At 31.1% G+C, this 23155-nt stretch overlaps 1 protein-coding gene across 5 annotated transcripts in view; it reads left to right on the forward strand.

Moving 5' to 3' along the window:
* The window catches only part of LRR (capping protein regulator and myosin 1 linker 1 leucine rich repeat protein), a 224324-nt gene that overhangs the window by 58750 nt on the left and 142419 nt on the right, over positions 1–23155 (forward strand). For 4 of the 5 annotated variants that reach the window (XM_085815078.1, XM_085815079.1, XM_085815081.1 and 1 more), the window contains 5 exons: positions 1839–1927; positions 2098–2192; positions 5840–5881; positions 16201–16388; positions 16652–16729. In XM_085815078.1, coding sequence (XP_085671204.1) covers positions 1839–1927; positions 2098–2192; positions 5840–5881; positions 16201–16388; positions 16652–16729 — 492 coding nt within the window. The remainder of the gene's footprint in view (positions 1–1838; positions 1928–2097; positions 2193–5839; positions 5882–16200; positions 16389–16651; positions 16730–23155) is intronic. The other variant, XM_085815080.1, reaches the window with a different exon arrangement.

A 23155-nucleotide genomic window follows, 5' to 3' on the forward strand; every position in this document is an offset into this window, starting at 1 on the left:
CCCGATATGTTTTCTCAATCAACATTTTCGAAGAATTTTGCATTTTCTTTTTTTAACATGTGCCTTCAATTATTGCTTCCACTTCTTCACAGTTAGATAAGTCTCCAATTTCGATATTAGGAAGAATTTTTCTCCATAATTGAACTTGTGCGGGCTTGTTTTATATACACTTATGCACACAGCATTGAGTGTGCATGCATGAGTACAGCCCTGCACAGGTAATCTGCACCCAGATATAATATAATCTTCACCAGAGTACACTTTATATATATATGTGTGTGTGATGAAAATATAGTAACTTAACTGGAGCAATACTTTGGGCAACATCCACAGTTAATGCAAAATCCTGATTAATTAGATGACATTATAACCTATATGATATAGGAATAATCAACATAAAAATAAATAGAAAAATACTATTAAAAGATTTTAACTCTTATTTTCAAGCAGTTGAAACCGAAAAATAAATTTATTTAGTTATATAAATTAAATCAGTATGTAAAGCAAAAAGAATGTGTCATAAATAATAGAAGAAAAAGCATCATTAGAATTATGAAAAATAAATTGTAAGTGGAGTTAAAAAAATCAAGTACTTGAGAACTTATATCAACAAGTGCAAACTCTTTTTAGCCCAAAGGGGCAATTTTCCCAGAAGGACTATTAATTTCGTTTTGGCATTTTGCATCGGTTCACTTTTCAAATTGTTGCTGCCAAATGTTTATTCTGCATTATATTTAAAGAAATTACATAATGAAGAATCTGCATGAATGTATGTATGTATGTTTCTCTCACTATGAAAAAACAACGGTACGTAGAGACATCAAATTTTGAATAACGTAGCCCTCCATTCAAATATGGCCATCTGGAAGCCCAGATTTGGAATTTGTTTCATTATCTATTTCATATTTTGTCAAACATTAAAGAATTTTTGATTAACAAACTCAGTAATACATAAAGTGTTAAAAAACGCCTGTTTGGGCATAATATTAAATCTAAAAGCATTCAGATTTTCTATAATTCAGGTTAATGTGTCAAAAATAACAAGCCTTGACTAAAAATTTGAATCCAATAAAAAAGCACCTCTCAATTACTCATTGTTGAGCCAGTGCCTGTACTGTATGTATTTGTTTATATTATTCCTGCATTTCTGTTGGAATTTATTTTTAGCAAAGGATTTTAAATGTTTATATATTCCAGATTTAAAATATTTCTGGCTAAAAGCATTATACCAAGTGTTATAACATCATTTGTTATCACTGCTGTTATTCTATGCTTTCTTTTTTTCTGTTTTTATATATATTGTAAAAAGTTTTATTTTATACTGATGGTTTGTGATAATAATTTTCCTTCATTCCTCAATAAACAAATGGTTGTTTTAGCTAAGGGCCTGGTTGAACTGCAACCCATTTAATTTACCTCTGATAAATCAACAGTCTACTATACCATCAAGAGTCTACTATACTAACTAATAGCATTATTTTCTGATATAAAAAAGAGCCCTTGACGTATATACTTTTTTCTAGGCGTCTCAGAAAAAAAAGTAAAAGATATGAGATCACAAACTGTGTTATTTATATTTTGTCATTCTGATTCATTTATTATTGTCATTCTGATCTCGAAGGAATTTTGTTGCATCTAAGCAAAGTATATGGTCTTTTAAGATGCTCTTTCCTTTGAATCTACAGTGACCTTCTTCCCCCCCACCTCAATATAAATCTGTTAAACAGTTAATTAAACATCTATTTAAAAATTACTTGTTTTACTTATGATTGTAAACATTTCAAGCATTTCCTTTCTAAAGTAGCTTTAGAATAGATTAATAACTGTTTTTATTTCAGGTGTCTGAAGCTTTAGATGTGGTGTTACTTGTGTTACGCAGATCTGTAGCTCTTGAAGAGCTGTATCTTGACAACACTGGATTAAAGTGGTAAATATAGTTCTCTTCAAAATTACCTATTAAATTGAGTTTATTTGGAAAAAAAAAAATGTTTAACTAGCTAATAAAGGATTACTTTTGTTTTAAATTTTATTATTTTAATAAATTTAATTTCATTTTATACAATTAAATATTAATTAAACATTCTTTTTTATACACAGGGAATTTGCTTATAAATTGTCCATGGCATTGATAGCTAATCCACACACTCCACTTCATACTCTTGATCTTTCTAACAACCTAATAGAAGATAAAGGTATGATTCTGATGATTTCATCTAATGTCATATACCAAGTTAAAAAAGAAAAGTTCCTAAGATAAAAATTGTAAATGTTATTAAAACTGGGTTAATCTTTAGAAAAAGTAAACAAATTGCTTATTGCATATTTATAAACTTTTTCCATTAAAGAGATTTTAATATTCTTTTTACTTCCTAAGTAAAAAGGAAGTATTGTAATTGCGAAAATTTTCAGACAGCATATTTCAATGAAATTATCCATTTTGACCGCTATCAAATGCAAGCTGATGATGTTTTTGCATGACATCTGTACATAATGACAGAATAAAAGACTCCTTTCCTCAAATATATATATATATATATATATATATATATATATATATATATATATATATATATAACTGCTTTAAAATGAATTCTGAAGAGAATTTTTTGTGGTGTCGTTAAAATTTTGTATATAGGACTGCTATAACATGTAGATGTGCACCTCGTATTTTGGTTGCCATCGGCCGCACCAAACGTATATAAATATATTTATATGTATATCCACTCTGTTACCTGGCTCAGTTATCTCTGTTTCTTTACTCTTATGTGTTTGTAAATTGTGCATTTTTTGTTTTAAAAATGATTGAATTATGTTGTTTTTTATCTTCTGGTTAAGGATTTTATGCCTTTAGGAAATCTGCAAGCAGTATTTCTAGAACTAGCAACAGTTTAAAAGCTGTTTAAGTGCGGTTAAGCCAAATTTTTAAATAACATGGTGGTCATGTTTGTTTACATTTGAAACAGCAGAATAGTAGATTTGTTGCAAATTTAGAGAGACTAAGCTTCGCAACAACACAGATAACACTTTCATTTATTATTGTGAATTAAATCATGCTTCCTTTCTAGAATTTTTTCGAGGAAATACATGTTTAAGATTTACTTCGTAATTTTTAATATAGATATTTTGAGTTTTTATGTATTTTTGCCTTGTCGAAAGTGAGAACTGATTTAATTGAATGAAAAATACCAAATTGTCTTTGAAAAACTATTTCTTTTTTGTTTTATTTGTTTAATTTCTTTTATTCATCATTTAAATTTATTTGAATGGAACATGTGGCAATGATGAGATAATTCTTCAAATGCTATAAATTGCATTCTGAGTTTTATGAACGAAATGTTACACTGTTAAGTGAACCTGGCATCAGAGTGTCACTATGGTAAACAAATATAGTGAATTTTAAAGGGTGCATTTATTCTATTGTGGTTTATGCGCTATCGGCGAACTAGATTTAGTTCACTCCAATACGTTTACATGAAATGCAAGAAAAAATGCATATAATTTAATATTCCGTACAAGGAAGTCATGTGGTGTACAGATCAGATTTTTTTAATCACTATATAAAAGGAATACATTTCAAAACATAGCTTAGGTGTGGGCTGAATATCAATTTTTATCCATCATAAAATGCATAAAGTCAGTATCTTTCATTTCTGTTTATGAAAGTTTACTATTCATGCTGAATGTGAAATTTTTCATTCAGATTTTTCTCAAAAACTGCAGATTTACGATTTGTTTAGTGAATTTTTATCCACCCAGAACAAGGACTATCTTTAATGCAGAGTTTAAACTATACTTGCAGGTATAAGTATATTTCAGCTATAAAATGCCTATTAACAACATGTTTCCTTGAATTTACATTTTTGGAGCATTTCTTGTCAACTTCTAACAAAGAGATTGGGAAAAAAATAATTTTATCTGCACGAGTTTTTAATTTTCCTTCCACTGTAGATGATAGTTGCACTTGAAAAACTATTGATTCATAAATCACACTGAAAGATTGATGAGCACTGTCACATCTCCTAAAAGGTCTTAATAATACAATTAGTTAAAAAGAAATAGTAAATATTAATTACAGTTATTATTATGTGCAATTAATAAATTTATTTTTTTGCTTATTTTCAGTTTCACTGTATGCTAATAATTTATCCAAAAAACATTTTTTTCCATAAAATGTCATGGTTTAAACCAATCCTTCAACTTATACATTTTTGTCTAAGATACACTTTTATTATTATGAATAAGCTTCAGCCTTGAACAGAATGCTGTCTGACAGCTCCATCAGAGAACCAGGTTAAGCTCTTTATCTCAGTGGGTGAATGGTTCTCAGCTCAATGCCTTACATAGTAGGATCTCCTAAGGTAATTTATTAGTATAAGATAATTTATTAGTCTCCTAAGATATATTTATTAGTATGTCTTGGTTTTCCAGATTTGAGTGCTGCACCTGTCTTGCACAACTTATATTTAGAACACAGAGAAAGATGCTATGCAAATAAAAGAAAAGATTCTTTTTGTTATTCTAATATTCTAAGCAGGCTAAATTTAAGGCATAATTTTTCAATTGAAAACTGCTGAAATTCTTTGAAAAATATTTTTATAATTTTAATGAAATTATATGCAAATTGTAGTATCTATTGCATAGTGTAACATGAAAGACCTCAGGCTGCAACGTTTTGCCTGAAAACTAAGGTTAAGGGGTAAGTCCATTTAACATTGAGTTAAATGGCTATCTCATCAAATTAACAAGATAGCCATTTATCCCAGTAGCCAGCTTGATGGCAAGCTGGCATTGGTTTTGCCAACTAATTTTTGTTACCAAATTCATCAAGAAATCACCAAAAGTTGCCAAACTTAGCCGATCCTTGTGTGACTATAACTGATCCAATCCCTACGTAACTTTGTATGTCTTTTAGCAATTTCGAGATATTGAAGCTACTGGGAATTTCTAGGTGGATAGGGGAAAACTATATAAAACCAGAGAGAGCATAAGTTTTCAGTTTAGAGTATTGTGAGAGATTACGGTGTTAGTTTACATGTTTGAGACTTTGTGTATTGCCTTGTGTTTACCATTCTTAGTAGTTTGAAATGGTAACTACTGGTTGTGCTTTGTTGTACTGAGAAGAGCTGTATAAATACTTTTGTGTGAAGAGCTCTGGAACTGCAAAGTGTCCTTTTTTTTTTTTTTTTTTTTTTTTTTCTTTATGAATTAGAAAATTAATTTCATTAAACTGTTATCAGTACTGTGTGTATTCAATCCATTACAAACCCATATGCATGTAACAATACAAAAAACTTTCATTCTAGGATATTAAGTTGGTTATATTCGATTTTTATGTGTTTGGAAGTTCACTATAATCGGATAAAATAACATTAAATCTGCAGGGAACCAACTGTATAGGACCAAAAAGTTTGTTATTTATATCCCAAGGGGTTCACTATAACAGTGTAAAATGCAAAAAGTTACTCAGAATTCTGATTGGAAGTTAAGGATGCAATTAGTTGAATTTGTTTTGTGTTGAAGACTTGCAAATACAACACTTATAATAAAGGTATATTTTTTTCTCATCTTCAATTTGTACTAGATTGTGGAATTGTACAAAACTTTCTGCAGGAAATTCTTGTTTGGTGTTCTGCAGGAAATTCTTGTTTGGTGTATACATAATTGTATTTCTAAAGTTATTTGTGAATTTCACTTAATTTACTAGAGTTTGACTTTTATAATACTTCATATGCCTAATTATTTTACTAACTGCATGTTAATCTTTGTTATGCACTTATTTAAATTTGATTGCCATTTCTGTGAAAAACTATTGCATTAATGTATTTTAATATTTCAACAGGAGTCAATAGCTTGTGTGGAATTATTGCCAAAATAACCCAAGGTATGCATGCAACATAGATTTTATGCAGTATATATGATAGGTTCATTTAATATATGTAATTTTCTCATTATTGTTATCAGTCTGTTTATTTGAATTAAAGAAGGATTCACTATTTAAAAAGCTTATTAAGTGTAACATTAATTGAATTATTACTAACTTTAAGTCGCATTTATGTGCTATGTGCAACAAGATCTTTTTCAGTAGCAGTTTTGTAATCATGGATGTATCATGTGTGTATTCTTTTTGCACTATGTTCGTATAAATACCTAGTTGTGAATCATTATTTTTCATAGTAGATCTTGCATGAAAGTATTTATATCATCTCCAAGTGGTTGAACTTAAATCTTAATTTGTAAAATTTGTTGATACTGCTTATGCAATATCCTTCTTTAGTGCATTACTTCATTAAGGGATGCTAGTTCTTCAGCCTAACAGTATATGAAGTAAATTAGTGTGAAAAGGGGTCCTGGAACCATGAAACAAATTTTCAGCACTAAGACTTTTTTCCTGCTTCTGTTTTTCATTTATAGTTAAAATGAAAAACAGAAGCAGTTATATTTATAGTTAAAATTTTCATTTATAGTTATGTTTTTCATTTATAGTTTCATTTATAGTTAAATACTTTACTTTCCAGTGAACTAACTGGTGACCATTTTTTCACTTTCACACAATGTACAAAGTTCCATGCTCTTGAAGGCAAAACCTCTGCCTTTCCTTCAGTTGATGTGAAAAAATAACGAAGAATACAAAAGAATGAACAATATCATGAAAGAAGTGTTGCATATTTTCCCCTTGATGGAAAGTTAAACATCGTCAGCATTTTGTTGGGGGAAAAAATAATGAAGGAATAATATCACAGAGTCAAAAGTAGTGTTAAAATCAAATATGGTGTATGTTATAAAAATATTGTTTTGAGTTTTGTATATATAATTTTAGTAAAATTGTAGTATGTATAATGCAATATGAAATGCTTGAGAGAACTGCCAGAAAAATAAGATTGCATTGGCAAGAATATTTAACATTGAGGTAAATGACTATCTTGATAATTGGCGAGATATCATCAAGTTGGCAGTGGTGACTAATTTTTGCCACCCGCCAAACATGGGGATCATTTGCCAACATTTTGGTCTGATTCTTGTATAACTGAACTGGGTATTGTAATTGAATAACAGTAATTGATCCCTGTGTGCAACTGCAACCATATCCAGCCTTAGATAAAACTTTAACTGTATATGCCATCCTGTAATTTTGTGAAATGAAGTGTACTAGAGACTTCTCAGCAGATGGGTGGAAACTGTATAAAACCAGAGAGAGCAACTGCTGTCAGTTGTTAGCTCAGATCGACTTTGGAGTATTGAAGTATCTGTGAGAGCTTCACCTTTTAGATGTGCTCTGCATTGTGTTGTGTTTAACATTCTTGGTAGTTTGTAGTGTAACTACTGATTGTACTCTGTGATACTGAAAAGAGCTGTATTAGTATGTTTTGTGGAAAGTTCCAGAACTGTAAAGTGCTTCTTTTCATAAAATAAATGTTATCAAGCTATTGTTGGTTCTGTGTACATTCAGTCCACTATGAACCCATATGCATGCAGCAATTTTTGATGTCTGAAGTGAGATTTTAACACATGAAAATTGTTATGAATTAACTCATGAAATTACCATAATAGATTGAATGCACAGAACAAAATCATTAAGAATTAGTGCTTTTTTTCCAACTGATTAAAAATTAAAAATGGTGAACAAACGTATTGCATGTTAAAAATCTGCCAGTTACATTTGCCAATTCTGCTGATTAATCTTCTGATTTTGGTGACTGATCAAGGTGGCACTTCATTGCAGAAGTGCTAGTAATCGTATAATTATGAAAATGACAGTATTTAAAATTGTTTTGATAAGTAATTTATTAGGTACACATTTCACTGATTCCTATTCTATCTTTTTTATTATTTCAGTATTAAATGTTCAACAAGCATTTATCATGTATATTCAACCAAGTTGTTATAAAATTCCATGGAACTATTTTTAATAGATGGTACTGTTCTGTTATCAGGGCAGAATCCAGAAATGTATGTATGGATGTATGTGTTCATGTATGCATGTATGAGGGCTATCCAGAAAGTAGATTACGTTTTGGAATAAAAAAATAAACAAAGTATAGGAAACAAATTTTATTATATACAGATGAAAGCCACACTCAAATACTACTTTTCTACATAGTCACCATACAAATTAAGGCATTTATCGTAGCGATGTACGAGCTTGGAAATTCCTTCGTCGAAAAATTCGGCCGCCTGCGCCTTCAACCACTTCGTTACCTCTTCTTGCAGCTGTGCGTCGTCATCAAAACGCTGCATAGCCAGCCACTTCTTCATTGCTGGGAATAGGTGGAAGTCGCTCGGTGCCAGGTCGGGACTGTACGGCGGATGAGGAAACAACTCCCACTTAAAAGATTCAAGAACTTTACGTGTGACATTTGCCTTGTGGGGCCGGGCGTTGTCGTGAATCAACAAGATCTTAGAGCTCAACATTCCTCTGCGCTTGTTTTGAATTGCTCTTCTGAGTTTTTGGAGAGTTTGGCAATACCTTTGAGAGTTTATTGTAGTGCCTCTTTCCAGGAAGTCCACCAAAATTACACCTTTTCTGTCCCAAAAAACAGTCGCCATCATCTTCCTTGCCGACATTGTTTGCATGCATTTCTTGGGTTTTTGGGGAGAACTTGTGTGCCCCCACTGCATTGATTGCAATTTCGTTTCACAGTTCGCTGATGATTTCGTGCAACAAACTTCGCGAAATTTGTGGAAAACTCAAAGAAAGTTCCGTTATTGTGAAATTTCGATTTTCACGGACTTTAGCATCGACTTTTTCGAGAAGTTCGGCGGTCACTATGCTGGGTCTCCCACTTCGATCTTCGTCGTGAACATTGGTTCGGCCATTTTGAAATCTTATGACCCACTGTCGCACTCCACCTTCAGTGATAATGTTGTCCCCATACACTTCACGAAGCTGCCGATAGATTTCTATCGGTTTACAGTTTTTTGCAGTCAGAAACCTTATTACTGAGCGCACCTCGCAGCTCGCGGGATTTTCAATTAACGCAGACATTTCAAACCGTCACAGTATCTGAACGGAGCACAGCACGAACCTCTCACTAGCACGGCTAGATGCAGACTGAGCTGCGCAACGCTCTGACCCCAAGATGGCCGCGCTAGCCCCGCCCCTAGCGGACACAGACGGAAACGTAATCTACTTCCTGGATGGCCCTCGTATATATGTAAGCTCAAATGTATGTGTATACATATACACATATATGCATATACACATATATGCACATACATACATACACACATGCATGCATTTTTTTCTCGGATTTGGAGCAATTGACAACAACACTTGATGAAGAATTGGACACAATTTATTTAGCCAGTATTGCACAGGAGAACTCCAAAATCACATTTACAGTCATCAAAATACTACTACAAACACGCTGAAACAATCAGCAACGCAGCCTTCAGGCTATAACAGTAAAGACAGCTTCACGGCAAAGTACCAGAGTGCAGCTCCCGACTCGGTTCGGTCGTTCTCGGAACTCTACATCCTCTCAAGACTTCAGGCTATCAGGTTATAACGGTGGAGAAATCTTCACGGCAAAGCACCAAAGTACAGCTCCCGACTCTCTTCGGTCATTCTTGGAACTCGGGTACTCTCAAGAACACTACAGCTCGCAATGCACAATACTTGCTACACTCACAATACTCATGACAACCAACTCGATACTATACTGACAATCAACTCGCTAGACGAGGCACTGACTGACTGATTAGATTAGACTCTCACTCACTGACTAACTCACACAACTATTAACAGACTGCTACTGCAGACATGGTTTATATAACTCTTGGGCTTCCTTTGAGAACATTCTGGTCCAAACTGGTAAGAATTCATTCTAGAAGGTTTTCCATCCGTCTGTCTATGGTATATCGCCAATTTTGTCACCAAATGTCCAATTTCTCACCAAATATAGCAATCCTACTTTCCTTTGCCATTTTCTGGCAATCCTAAAGCTGCCTTGCAGGGAAACTGTTTCATCGCTCCTTTACATTTTGTAACAATGGCCCCCTCCGAAGACTGCACGTCCCGAGCAGTACAATCCTTGGTCAAAAGCCAAATTCAATACAAACAAAATGTAATGAAAGAAACAAATAACATTGCAAAGAAATAAACATTTACACTCTGTAGTTTATTCGCATCATGCATACAGTTCATCACGGTAATTTTAGCAGTTGGTATATGCTTATTTATATCTATTTCATGAAAACCAATTTCGATGTTTGCATCAGAGTTATGAATAGAATCCGATTTTTTACAAACTTAAGTATCCTGCTTTAGAATTACAATCAAATCTGTGTCTGCACAATCTTCACTATGAGACTCACAGTTTGTGAAGTGGATGTATTTTCTTGCAATACTGGAACACCCTTCGTATATTGTGCACTATAAAAAAGAAAAAGGGACAGTTCTATATCTCCTGTTCTACTAGGCCGATTGATGAAATTCAACTTGCGTTTTTCATGTCACAAAAGCGAGACTTAGAATATATATTAGATTTATATTTAAACAAATTTAAATTTAAATTTTAACAAACACGTATAAAAGTAAAAAAGCAAATTTAAAGCCAAAATAAAGAAAAAAAGCCAAAATAATTTTTTTTTTAAAATGTGCAAACATATAAAAGATTTAATTCTCGAACTAATCTACAATATCATTTAAATTCAGAGCATAAGCAAATCAAGTGCAAAACCAATCCATGAAAATAAATTCACTAATTTAACAAATTAAAATTAAACCAAACAATTTTTTTAAAAATGCATAAGTGAATGACTGTTGAGTAGGCAGGAGACAGACTTATCAAGGGAAAGTTGCCTCCAAATCTAACTCTCCAATCATTCAATTCATGTTTCGTCATTCATGCAGGCAAAGGTAAAAGTCAAAACCAAAAGTAAAAAGAAATAAGAAATACCAATAAAGTGGTACCCTTAGAAATTAGCATTTAAGAATTAAAGTTCTAAAAGGAAAATACTAATGAAGTCTTTTGAGAAACAAGCAAGTAAAGTCAAGTATTAAACTTTTTTTTAAAAAATTAAATTTTTTTAAAAAATTAATTTTTTATAAAAAATAAAAAATAATCTAGAAACCAATGTATTTTAGAAACCCTTGTCTACAGAAACCTCCCTGACACGAATATGCATATCAATAAAAAGAAACTAAAAAAGAACTAGACATATCCATATAAACCAATAAGAAACAAAAAGAACTAATTCACAATTTTTAAAAAACAAATATATACTTAAAAATATAATTTCATATTTATAAAATACTTAAATACTACATAAAAAATTTTAAAAAATACTTAAAGTAAGTAAATAGTAAGTTTTAATTCTAACTTACCTACTATATGAGTGTTGGGGTCTGCAAAAGTGTTTTTAAAGAGAAGTAAGTGTGTTCTTCAAATTATACAAATTATATACAGTGTGTCACAAAAGTGATGGGACACTTCTGCTTTACAAAAGGAAACTGTAGTAAAATAAATTTAAAAAACATGTAAAAAGTTTTTGTGGGTGTGTTTCAACTTAAATTTAGCAACAATTATTACATAACATACATTTCCCCAAAATATTAAAATATTAATTTAATAAAAATACAATTGTTTAGAACGGAGCAAAAAATGGCTCACATAAGTGATGAGACACTTACTTTTGCATCAAATATTTATCCAAAAATTTTACTTTTTAAAAGGTTTTAATATTTTATTGGATTTCCTTTTACTTTTAAAACATGATTTAACCTTCTGGGGATAGTTTTGTCTAATTTTTTTGTGATTTCTGGAGTGATTTTACCCTATTCTTCTTGAAGCACCGATTTTAATTGTTGTTTTGAAAAAATGGTGTGTTTGCGAATTCTTGATTCCAATTCTTGCCAAATATTCTGTATGGGATTTAAGTCTGGAGATTGTGGTGGTGTTTTCATTATTTAAGGGCAGTTATACAGCAGCCAGAGTCTAACGTTCAAAGCAGTGTACTGATACATTATACTGTCAATAAAAGCAAGATTACCAACTCCAGCGGACGATATACACCCACATACCATAACTCCTCCTCCACCATGTTTTACTGTTGGCACCAAGTCCTGTTTGCGAAATTCTTCCCTGGGTTTTCTCCATACCAAGATTCTACCGTCAGAACCAAATATATTAAATTTACTCTCATCAGCAAATATAACTTAATTCCAGTAATCAGAATTCTTATTTATGTTGGATTTTGCGAAAGCCAGTCTGAGTTTTCTATTCTTTTCACTCACGAAGAATTTTTTCCTGGCTGCTCTACCGTGATATCCAGCAGATCGAATTACTCTTCTAATAGTCTCAGGATTAATAATTACTTCATATAATGCTTGTAAATCAGCAGCAATTTTAGGAGCACTCATTCTTGGATTTTTTTTAAAATTTCGAACGATAATTCGTTTTATTCCATTGGATAGCTTTGATGTTTGGTCAGGTCTTTCTGAAACATATGATTCTTTTTATATCGTTTAATGATATTGAAAACTGTTGAATGACTCAAGTTAACTGTTTCAGCAGTTTCTCTAATAGATTTTCCACGTTCAATATGCAAATTAATAACTAATTTTCGGATTTCAGGCAAAGTTTCTTTTTGTTTAGCATTCATGGTTGCACAGAGCTAAAAAAATAAAAATTCCGAAACAAACTGGAGAGAAATACTGCAGATGATTTTATAAATTATTGCTAATTGCTTTTGAGTAAAAATAAGAACCCCCAAAAATATTTTTAATGCTTACTTCAGACGATTTTTGTTGCGTAGTACGTAGTAGTATCTAATGGTATCCCATCACTTATGTGAGCCATTTTTTGCTTCGTTCTAAACAATTGTATTTTTATTAAATTAATATTTTAATATGTTGAGAAAATGTATGTTATGTAATAATTGTTACTAAATTTTAGTATGAAACACATCCACAAAAAATTTTATATGTTTTTTTAATTTATTTTATTACGGTTTCCTTTTGTAAAGCAGAAGTGTCCCATCACTTTTGTGAGACACTGTAGATGGCACTTATGTAGGTAAAGTTGAGTGTCAAGCTGCTATCTTTGTTATATTAAAAATTTTTTACAAACATTAAAATATAAAAATAAAATTAAAAATTAAAAATCCTAAAGGTAGTAATTATCAGTTATTTAGGGAGTTAAGTAGCTGAGCCAATCAAGAGATGTAAGTTTGCTTGAAGTAAAATAAAGTTAAGTGGTATTGTGAATTAAAAAATGTAAACTGTTTGTAATGTGAAAAGACTTCATTAGTATTTTCCTTTTAGAACTTATAATTCTTAAATGCTAATTTCTAAGGGTACCACTTTATTGGTATTTCTTTTTACTTTTGGTTTTGACTTTTACCCTTGCCTGCATGAATGACGAAACACGAATTGAATGATTGGAGAGTTAGGTTTGGAGGCAACTTCCCCTTGATAAGTCTGTCTCCTGCCTACTCAACAGTCATTCACTTATGCATTTTTTAAAAAATTGTTTGGTTTAATTTTAATTTGCTAAATTAGTGAATTTATTTTCATGGATTGGTTTTGTACTTGATTTGCTTATGCTTTTGAATTTAAATGATATTGTAGATTAGTTCGAGAATTAAATCTTTTATATGTTTGCACATTTTAAAAAAATTTTTAAAAAAATTATTTTGGCCTTTTTCTTTATTTTGGCTTTAAATTTGCTTTTTTACTTTTATACGTGTTTGTTAAAATTTCATTCCTTGCAGCAATGGCGCAAAGAATATTTAATTACATTTGTATTTAAATTAAATTTATTTAATTAAATTCAATTTATTCTTATGAAACTATTAGATTTATATATAGCTTTGTTCTAAGTTAGGTACTTTGACACAAAATTGGACTTTTTATGAAATGACATGCCAATTTATTTCCATATTTCGATTATACGACTCAAATTATGCCTCGATATTAAACTTTGTAATTTTTGGTGAGAATTTACAAATTTTTCAATTTGCACCAAGAATAATTCACTTGGTGAACTTCTTAATTTATAGCAAACTATTTTCCTTTCCTTTTTCTTCATTGTCCACAAGCAGGAAAAAAGTCATCGTTCATTATTTCAAATTATTTTAACAGAGTACATTAACCACATTTGGCATTATTATCACTTATAACAAATATGCCAAATTTAAAAACATGCCAATATGTAAATTCACGTATATCCTAGGAAATTTTGATTAAAAAAATGCTCTTAATTTTTTGCAGGTATACTTAAAAATACCTGCAAAGAAGATGGTAAAAATTTTATAGGTTATAATTCAAACTTTTTTTCAAAAAAATTCATAAAAATTATTTTAAAATACAAATTTTAAAGATAAAGCATAAAAAATTGGTGAATTTTATTTGGAATGAACCTAAATTTTGAATTCTGGAAGAAGGGAATCAAGTAAGTTTAATTTTTTTTTAAAAAAAGAGAGAGATTAATGAATATATGTCAAATTCAATTAACATCGAGGGAGTTAAAATTCTGAGAGCTAATTTTTTAAAATTTACTTGTGAGATTTTTACAAATTTTGGCACTTTGACATAATTTGAGTCGTAGAATTAAAATATGGAAAAAAATTGGCATGTCATTTCAGAAAAAGTCCGATTTTGTGTCAGAATACCTATATTAGAACAATGCTATATATAAATCTAATACATATCCTAAGTCACACTTTCGAGACATGAAAAATGCGGGTTGAGTTTCATCAGTCGGCCCAGTAGAATGGGAGTTACAGAACTGCACTCCCTTTTTTTTTTTTTTTTTTTTTTTTTTTTTTTTTTTTGTGCTTCTCCTATCTCTGCATCAACTGAATTTTCAGATGGTTCAGTACTTGCTAAGTGCAACTTTATAACTATCAGTTTCTACGAACTTAACAGTCGCATTTTCACTTTCTTCCACTTCTACTTCATGCGCTTGAGAATTAAAAGCTTCCTTCCCATCTTTTATTTCTTCATGCTTTCGTTCTTTTTCTTTAAATCTGTTAGATGTTTCATCCATCATGTCTTTATCTTTCTCAAACACTTCACCAGCCACTTCCTTCATTTCTTCATCCTTTGGTTCTTCAGATGCAACATCTGTCATTTCCACATCTTCTTTTATGGCTCCACTTTCATCTGTTTGAGTTGCTCTCACAGCTTTTCTTGTCCTGCTTTTATTTCTTTTTGACACGATTTAATTTTGATCAGTAACTCTTTTTGTCCAACCTACATCTCCTCATATTCTGCATTCAGTTCTTCATATCCGGTATTTAACTCTTCATTTCCAGTTTTCGTCTCTTCGAGTCTGCCTTTTATCTTGGCTAAAAAGTCCATCAAAGCCTTCATTTCCTCTGCCATGGCTTTCCTGCAGGCAGGTCACTTTTGTTCACTCGCAAACCCCTCTCGTGACACCAGTTGTTGCGTTTTTTTCACGCGATCACAGACTTGGAGTGATGAAGAATCAGACAAAATTTATTTAGCTAGTATTAATCAGGACAGCTCCAAAATCATGTTTACAGTCATCGAAAAACTACTACAAACACGCTTTCAGGCTGTTGGCTATAACGGTGAAGACAGCTTCACGGCAAAACCTCAGAGAACAGCTTCTGACTCAGTACACTCATTCTCGGAACTCCACGGACTCTCAAGACTCCAGCCTTCAGGCTATAACGGTGAAGACAGCTTCACAGCAAAGCTCCAGAGTACAGCTGCTGACTCTGTTCGGTTGTTCTCGGAACTTAACGTACTCTCTAGATTCTCTATGCTACAGTTCGTGATGCACTCGCTGGACGAGGCACTGACTGACTAGACTAGACTTTCACTCGCTGACCGACTCGCTTGACTATAACCTGACCACTATTCAGTGTGTAGGCAGGGCTTTTGGGCTGCCTTCGAGAACATTCTGGTCCAAAGTGGTAAGAATTTGTTTTAGAAGGTTCTCCATCCGTCTATGGCATATTGCCAATTTTGTTGCCAAATGGATGAGTTCTCGCTAAATATGGCAACCTTACTTTCGTTTGCCATTTTCTGGCAAACCTAAACCTGCCTCGTGGGAAGGCTATCTGACCAAAGCTGGGCATTTTGTAATAGTATGTTTCTGAATCCGGTCATGATAACAGAACAGTACCTAGTAGACATATATAGATTGTTTATGATAGAATGTAATTTAATTGATGCAAGGTTTAATTTCATACTGCATTCTACTTATGTGAGCATGTAATAATTTTTAGGTGCTGGTCAGCTTGGTGGAACTGTAGGCCGTCTTCAGAAAGGGCTTATTCACTTAAATTTAAGTCGAACTGGGCTCACTGCCAAAGGCATCAATACTTTAGCTCATGCTCTGTCCTTAAATCGGGCAATGCCATCTACACTCACATTCCTCAGTCTTAGTGATAATGTCTTCAAAGAAGATGTCAATGTAAATAGTTTTATTATTTTTCCTGTTGGTTTGTTTGAATGTATCTGTAACTGTCACTTTTTTAAATTAATGCAGTATTTTTGTATTGTGCCATCTTTAAAGTGTTTTTGTAAATATCTTGAACTTTAATAATTTTATAAGTATTTTGTAAAGTGAATGTAATAAACTGTGCATTTCTGTTTTCCAAAATGTTTCTGTCTTACGTCTATATATTGTGTATTATATTCATAGAAAAGTAATGTATTGTTTCTTTAATCTTTTAGAATTTATATAATTTTTTGGCTCAGCCTAATGCATTGACACATCTAGATTTATCAGGTACCGAATGTGCTTTAGACACAGTGAGTAGATTGTTTTTTATTTATATGTATTTCATATATTTTAATCCACGTAGAAACAAAATGGAATGTTTATGTATGTAAATTGGCATATATACCAGATTTGTTTGTAATATTTGACTGTATTCCATGTTTGATAATTAGTTTACCATAAGAAAATTAATGTCATTGTGAATGTTTTTTTTCATTTGTTAATTTTAGTTAGTTAATTTATTTCATAAATATTAACAGGAACATGAGATAATTTATGGAAATATGTATTAAATTCATTAAAATTTTCTGCCATTGAAAAAATATGATGTTTCAGCTATAAAAGCTGCTGTAACATTACTGAAATAATATACTTTATTCTTTATTATTATTATTAAATTTCTAATGCATGAAAATCTTCGGAAATTTGTCCTTGGACAGAAAAATATAGATAATAGAAGTAATAAATATAGAGGTAAAAACAGAACTTTAACAGAATGTTCTCCTTATCTTGTTGATTTATATTTTGATTTCACTCTGAAGACTATTCTTATTACTAATCACAGATATTGTAAATAAAGTATTTTACTTTTTGGTGCACCAAAAGAAAAATTATGTAATAAATTTTCTTTTCGTTTTTCATTAAATTTAGGTAATTAGTGCATGCTATTGCAGTATGGCTTTTATGAAATTTAAATTTAACTTTTACTAAAAGTAAGCAAAGCTGTGTAATTGAGATGTTCATGATATCATATTATTGGCATCACAGAAAAAATTAGTGAATTAATAAAAATTAGCAATAAAAAAGTTATTTATGTAACAGTTTGTTATTTTCTTTCTTTTTTAAGCAATCTTTATTTTCATTTAAAACTCTGAGCTTGGTTTTTGATTTTTTCCCCATATATTCAGTATTTCTGTTTAAATTATTGCAGGGCATAAAAATTATATAATTTTTTTGAATTAATGAATTTGAATGCAACAATTTAGCTTTCGTATTTCATTTAACATACCTGCTGGGGAGGAGTTTTTCTTGGAACCGCAATGTTTTATTTTGGAAATAGTATATAAACATTGAGAGCAAAGTATTTTTTTGTGATTTGGTAAAAAATTGTTGTATGTTTTTTTTATGTGTGAATCATATGCAAGTATTAAATCACATGCAAAGGGTAGGACTTGTATCTTCCATAAAATGGTGTAAGCAGGCAGCATGAAAATGTAGCGAATGTATTTTGTACTTTTGTGTAGAATACTCCCCCCCCCCTTTTTTTTTTTTTTGTAAAAAACACATTATGAAAACATGGAATAAAAACTTTGGCAAAGTAAGTAGTAATTGAGAAAATTTGGTCACTGTTTATTAAAAAATAATAAATAAAGTTTTTTGTTTCTACATCAGATTTAATAAAATTGTTAGATTAGAACAAGTGGGAAGTTAATTAATAATTTCAAAATTTCTGTTTGTTTTATTCATGCCAGTATTAATTTTAAAACAGTCAGTAAACCTGATGGTGGTTCATGCATGGTTTATCCATGATACCACATTTTTCATAAAATGTACACTGCACAAAAAAAAGGGAGGACAGTTCTATATCTCCTGTTCTACGGGGCCGATTGATGGAATTCAAATTGCGTTCTTCATGTCTCGAAAGCACAACTTAGGATATATATTAGATTTATATATAGCTCTATTCTAACATAGGTATTTTAATGCAAAAATCAGACTTTTTCTGAAATAACATACCATTTTTTTCCCTATATTTCGAATCTGCGACTCAAATTATGCCTAAATATGAAATTTTGTAATATTTGGTGCAAAATTTACGGAGAAATTCACAAATTTATGTTGCTACTTTTTTTTCAGTTTGCGACAAGTATAGTTCACTTGGCGAACTTCTTAATATATGGCAACCTATTTTCCTTTCCGTTTTTACATCATGTGTAAGGGGAAGTCACAATCATTCCTTTTTCAAATAATGTTCTTTATATTATATTTTTAATTATAATTATTATTATTTTAAGTAATTTTTTCTTTTCCAAATTTCACTTTAATTGTTTAAGTTGCATGGTTTCTTTCGAATAACTCTTTTAAAAACTTTTATTTACCCACTCAAACTGCATAGTTTAAATAAAAGGTGCATCGTTTATTTTTTTCAAATAGTACTTTATAATTTATTCATAGTTATTATTTTACTTAATTTTTAAATTTTTATACTTTCATTTTAATTATCTGTGTTGTATTGCCTCTTCAGATAATTGTTTTAAAATTTTCTATTTATTCATTCAAATTGAGCATTTAAAATATATGTATTAATATAAATTTCCAGAATTTGATTTTATTTATTTGAATTGCTTTTTTTTCGGAATAATACTTTGTAACCCAGACTATGATGTGTTTGAAAACTGCATATATTAAAAGAGAAAATACAGTAAAACACAGTTAACACGTCTTTCAATGTTCCATTCAGAAAAGATATATACAGTTAAAAATCGTTAATCTGGACCTCAAAGCTACAAACTTTCTGCGCATAATGCGTTGACGCATGCGCGTAATACCTGTACGCATGCGCGCTTAATGTATAACGGACGGTATAAGCTAAGTTAAAATTATCTAATTATATATTTCAGTTATGTTGCAGATTGCGTTGTTCCTTAATCTTCGAATTGGATCTGGCTTATTATTTTTTGCAGAATGTTAGGGCAATTTTATAAAAGTAAGTTCGAACTTTCAATTATGTCAAATAGAATTTCCGATCCTGGATCTACAAAGGGAAAGCATATTACGATGTCCATCAAACAAAAAGTGGAATTGCTGCAAAAAATGGACAAAGGCTCCTTTGTTTCTCTAACCATTCCGAAATCTGTTTACTAATTTCACGCTGCTCTGCACAGGGGGGTGGGACGTCGCGGCACGCAATGAACTGGAAGTTGATCTGTCAGCACTATCCTTATCTTCAGGGCAGATGTTTTTATTTTATTCGGCTTATAATTCCTTACTAAATGTAGTATTTCATCTCGATGTACTCCGTCTTTGATATGATTTAAATCAAATTCTTCGTCATTATAAATATCACGAATACAAATCAAATAGTTTTATGGTTGCAATTTTCTTTCGACTATGTGTAATGTATGCTTTGAAATGTTTAATAAAGTAAACAAATAAATATTAAGCTTTTTTTTTTGTTGTTGTTGTTGTAAATTTTGATACCCTTTAGATCATAATTGTTCTTTATTTCATAAATTACGGTTTCATATTTTTAATTTTATGATTTCTGTATGGCATCTTACCAGATTTAAACTGATGATCCGGAAAAATCGATAATCCGGAATTGCCGAAAACCCGACGAGTCTGGATTAAAGACTTTTGACTGTATAAATAAAAGAGATGTATAACCGACATTTTAACTTAGGATGACTTGCATACACTACTTTAAACAGTTTTATCATTGTGCCCATTGCTTTACACAGTTTTATCCTACATTTGGCTTCTTAAAATGTTATTCATATTTTAGTCAAATATTTTATTTTTGAAATTGCAAGAATCAAATATCATAAGATTTAAAAGTTTTTAATTAAAAAAATACAAATACTAAATTTTAGAGAAAAATGTATTTTTTCTTCACTTTTTCTGCTTCATTCTTGCTTTTTTTCTTTAGGCATTCTGCAAGTATATTAAAAAGCATCCAACTTTTCGAAACATCTTGGTATTTCTGACAATCATTTTAAATAAAGTTAGTGCCTTCCATTTCATAAAGACCCACAAACGGCCGAGCGGTAAAGTCGTTGAGCACTGGTAGTTCACTCCGGGTTTTGAATCCCGGTAAACGGGCTGGTTGCATGCGCGTTTTCATGGATTTTCTAATGTGTAACGTGTATGCCAGCTGGTTCCCCTTAGAAAGTTCTTCATGAAGGCATCCTTCCTTTTAGGCAGATAGCCCTGCTTTGCCGTAACTTAATAATCCGATTCATCAGTATTTGGTTAGAGCCTTTATCAGTCTTTAGAGGCTAAGCATTTTGAACGTATGAGATGAAAGGAAAAAATGGTTTCATCAAGAGGTTTTGGTTTATTTAATTATGATAAAGCACACTATGGCTATCTGCCTAAGGGAAGGGATGCCTTCGTGGAGGACTTTCTAAGGGAAACTGGCTCGTATACACATTACACATGGGGAAAACCACGAAAACGAGCAACCAGCCCGTTCGCGGGATTCGAACCTCAGCCGAAATACCAGTGTTCAGCAACTTTACTGCTCGGCCGCTGTTTCATCAGAAGGGGGGGGGAACGTCTTTAGGTGACATCCACATACATCACTGGATAAACTCCTGAATCTTCAAGTAATTCGACTGAGAAATCATGGGATTCTCTGTTTATGATATGATATGATGTTCTATAACATAATTTAAATTTATACAATCGTATAGTCTAAAACCAGTCACTCTTCACTTTAATCTGCAATGATATCGTTTTTGTCTTTTCTGTTAACACAAGCTCAGTTGATGGTATTTGCTGGTGTACACATCCAAGTGTTTTCTCTTTGAACACCTAAATTCTTTGAAGTATCCTGAAAGTATATTCAAAAGCGTCCAACTTTTTGAAACATCTTGGTATGTCTGACAGCCAAATTTCCATGCAAATTTTTGCTTACTTTTCTCCCTAATTTTCTTCTTTCCTTCTACAGTTATTTTCAGTGCTCACACAAGAAAATTAAGATTTTTTTTATTGCTAGACTTCCATAAATTTTGCATTCTTTACAAATTTTTTAAAATATCAATTGCATTTCAGCTGAAGACAGCTTTTAATTTTCTAGGCATTTTAACTATAAACAAAGTTTAAAGCAAAGTCCAAAGGATAAATAGTTTAATTAAAAGATTTTTTCCTAAATGACAAAGAAGTAAAACAATCCAGCAGTGTTTATTCTGTACTACCGAGAGACCCAATTATTATATCTGCTGCAAACAATCTAAATCATATTAAAGATCATGTTTTTTATACAATTTATAACAGGAGAGAAAATTAGCTTCTTAAAACATTCTTTCTAAGAGGATTAATGTAAAAATTAACATTTATATTGTATTTTTTATAGCTGGGATATCATCCAAACTGTCATCCTCCTGTTTTCTTAAAAACATAGTGAAAATAAACATCAAATGGTCTTTCTCAGTGTTAGACAATTCAAATTAAATGCAGTTAACGTAAAGTAACAGACGATAACACGGCGAAGATAAAAATTTACTCTTACAAATATTTTTTAAAAAAGGAAAAAAGAAAGAAATTTTTAAAAAAGTTAAAAATTTGAATAAATCATCTATAATTTAAAAAAATAGCTTTTCATGCAGTATTATTAAATATTTATTACGCATCACTGAGGGGGGAAATTTCATATAATTAATTCTCCATAAAATTTTATTTGAAATTTAAGATTAAAAATGGGTGTGGCAATTCACTGTAACAAAAATCCATAAACCACGTTTGGCGTTATTTTCGCTAAAAAAAATGCCATATTTAAAAACGCAAAAATATGTAAATTTGTGTATATATCTTCGAAAATTTTGAATAAAACAAACTATTTTTTTGCAGGTATGCTTAGAAATACACCTACTTTAAGATAATGGTAAAAATTTTATAGGTTATAATTCAAAATTTTTTTCAAAAAATTTATAAAAATTATTTAAAACTAGAAATTTTAAAAATAAATCTTAAGGTGAATTTTATTTGGAATGAACCTAAATTTGAAAAAGTGAAAGGAAGTATAAAAATAATTTAATAATAAAAGAGGTATTAATAAATATATACCAAATTCAATTAACATTGAGAAGCTAATATTTTAAAAACTACTCATGCGATTTTTACTAAACTTGGCAGCCTGGCATAATTTGAGTCGTAAAATTGAAATACGTAAAAAAAAAAAAAAAAAATGGTATTTTATTTCAGGAAAAGCCCTTTTTTGTGTCAAAATACCTATGTTAGAATAGTGCTATATATAGATCTAATATATATCCTAAGTCGCGCTTTCGAGGCATGAAAAATGCAATTTGAATTTCCTCACTCAGCCCAGTAGAATGGGAGATATAGAACTGTCCCCCCTTTTTTTTCCGCAGTGTACGTTACAGAACATTGTAGCATTAGGTGCCTGTGCATCTTGAGGAACCTAAAGTATAATGTTGTGAATGTGCACAAGGCTTAAAACTAGGATGAGATAAATATAGCTAGCTCATAATGGCAGTTAATGTGTTAATTAACCATCATGCAAGAGTAGATAAAAAAAAAGGTTACAAGGGTAATAAAGATTATTTATTAACAATAGACAGAAAATACAAAATAAAATTAAGATGCTTAAGTTTTCTGCATAATCACCAAATCTATTTAGACATTAATCTGAGTGCAGGACCAACTTGTTTAACCCAGCTTTGTAGATTTCACGTTCCTGCCCACTGAGCCAGTTCTCAGTGGCTGTTTTCACATTG

This window comes from Stegodyphus dumicola, chromosome 4, assembly GCF_044657685.1.
Source record: "Stegodyphus dumicola isolate Sdum_Otavi_A_Nest chromosome 4, ASM4465768v1".
NCBI classification, from domain to species: domain Eukaryota; kingdom Metazoa; phylum Arthropoda; class Arachnida; order Araneae; family Eresidae; genus Stegodyphus; species Stegodyphus dumicola.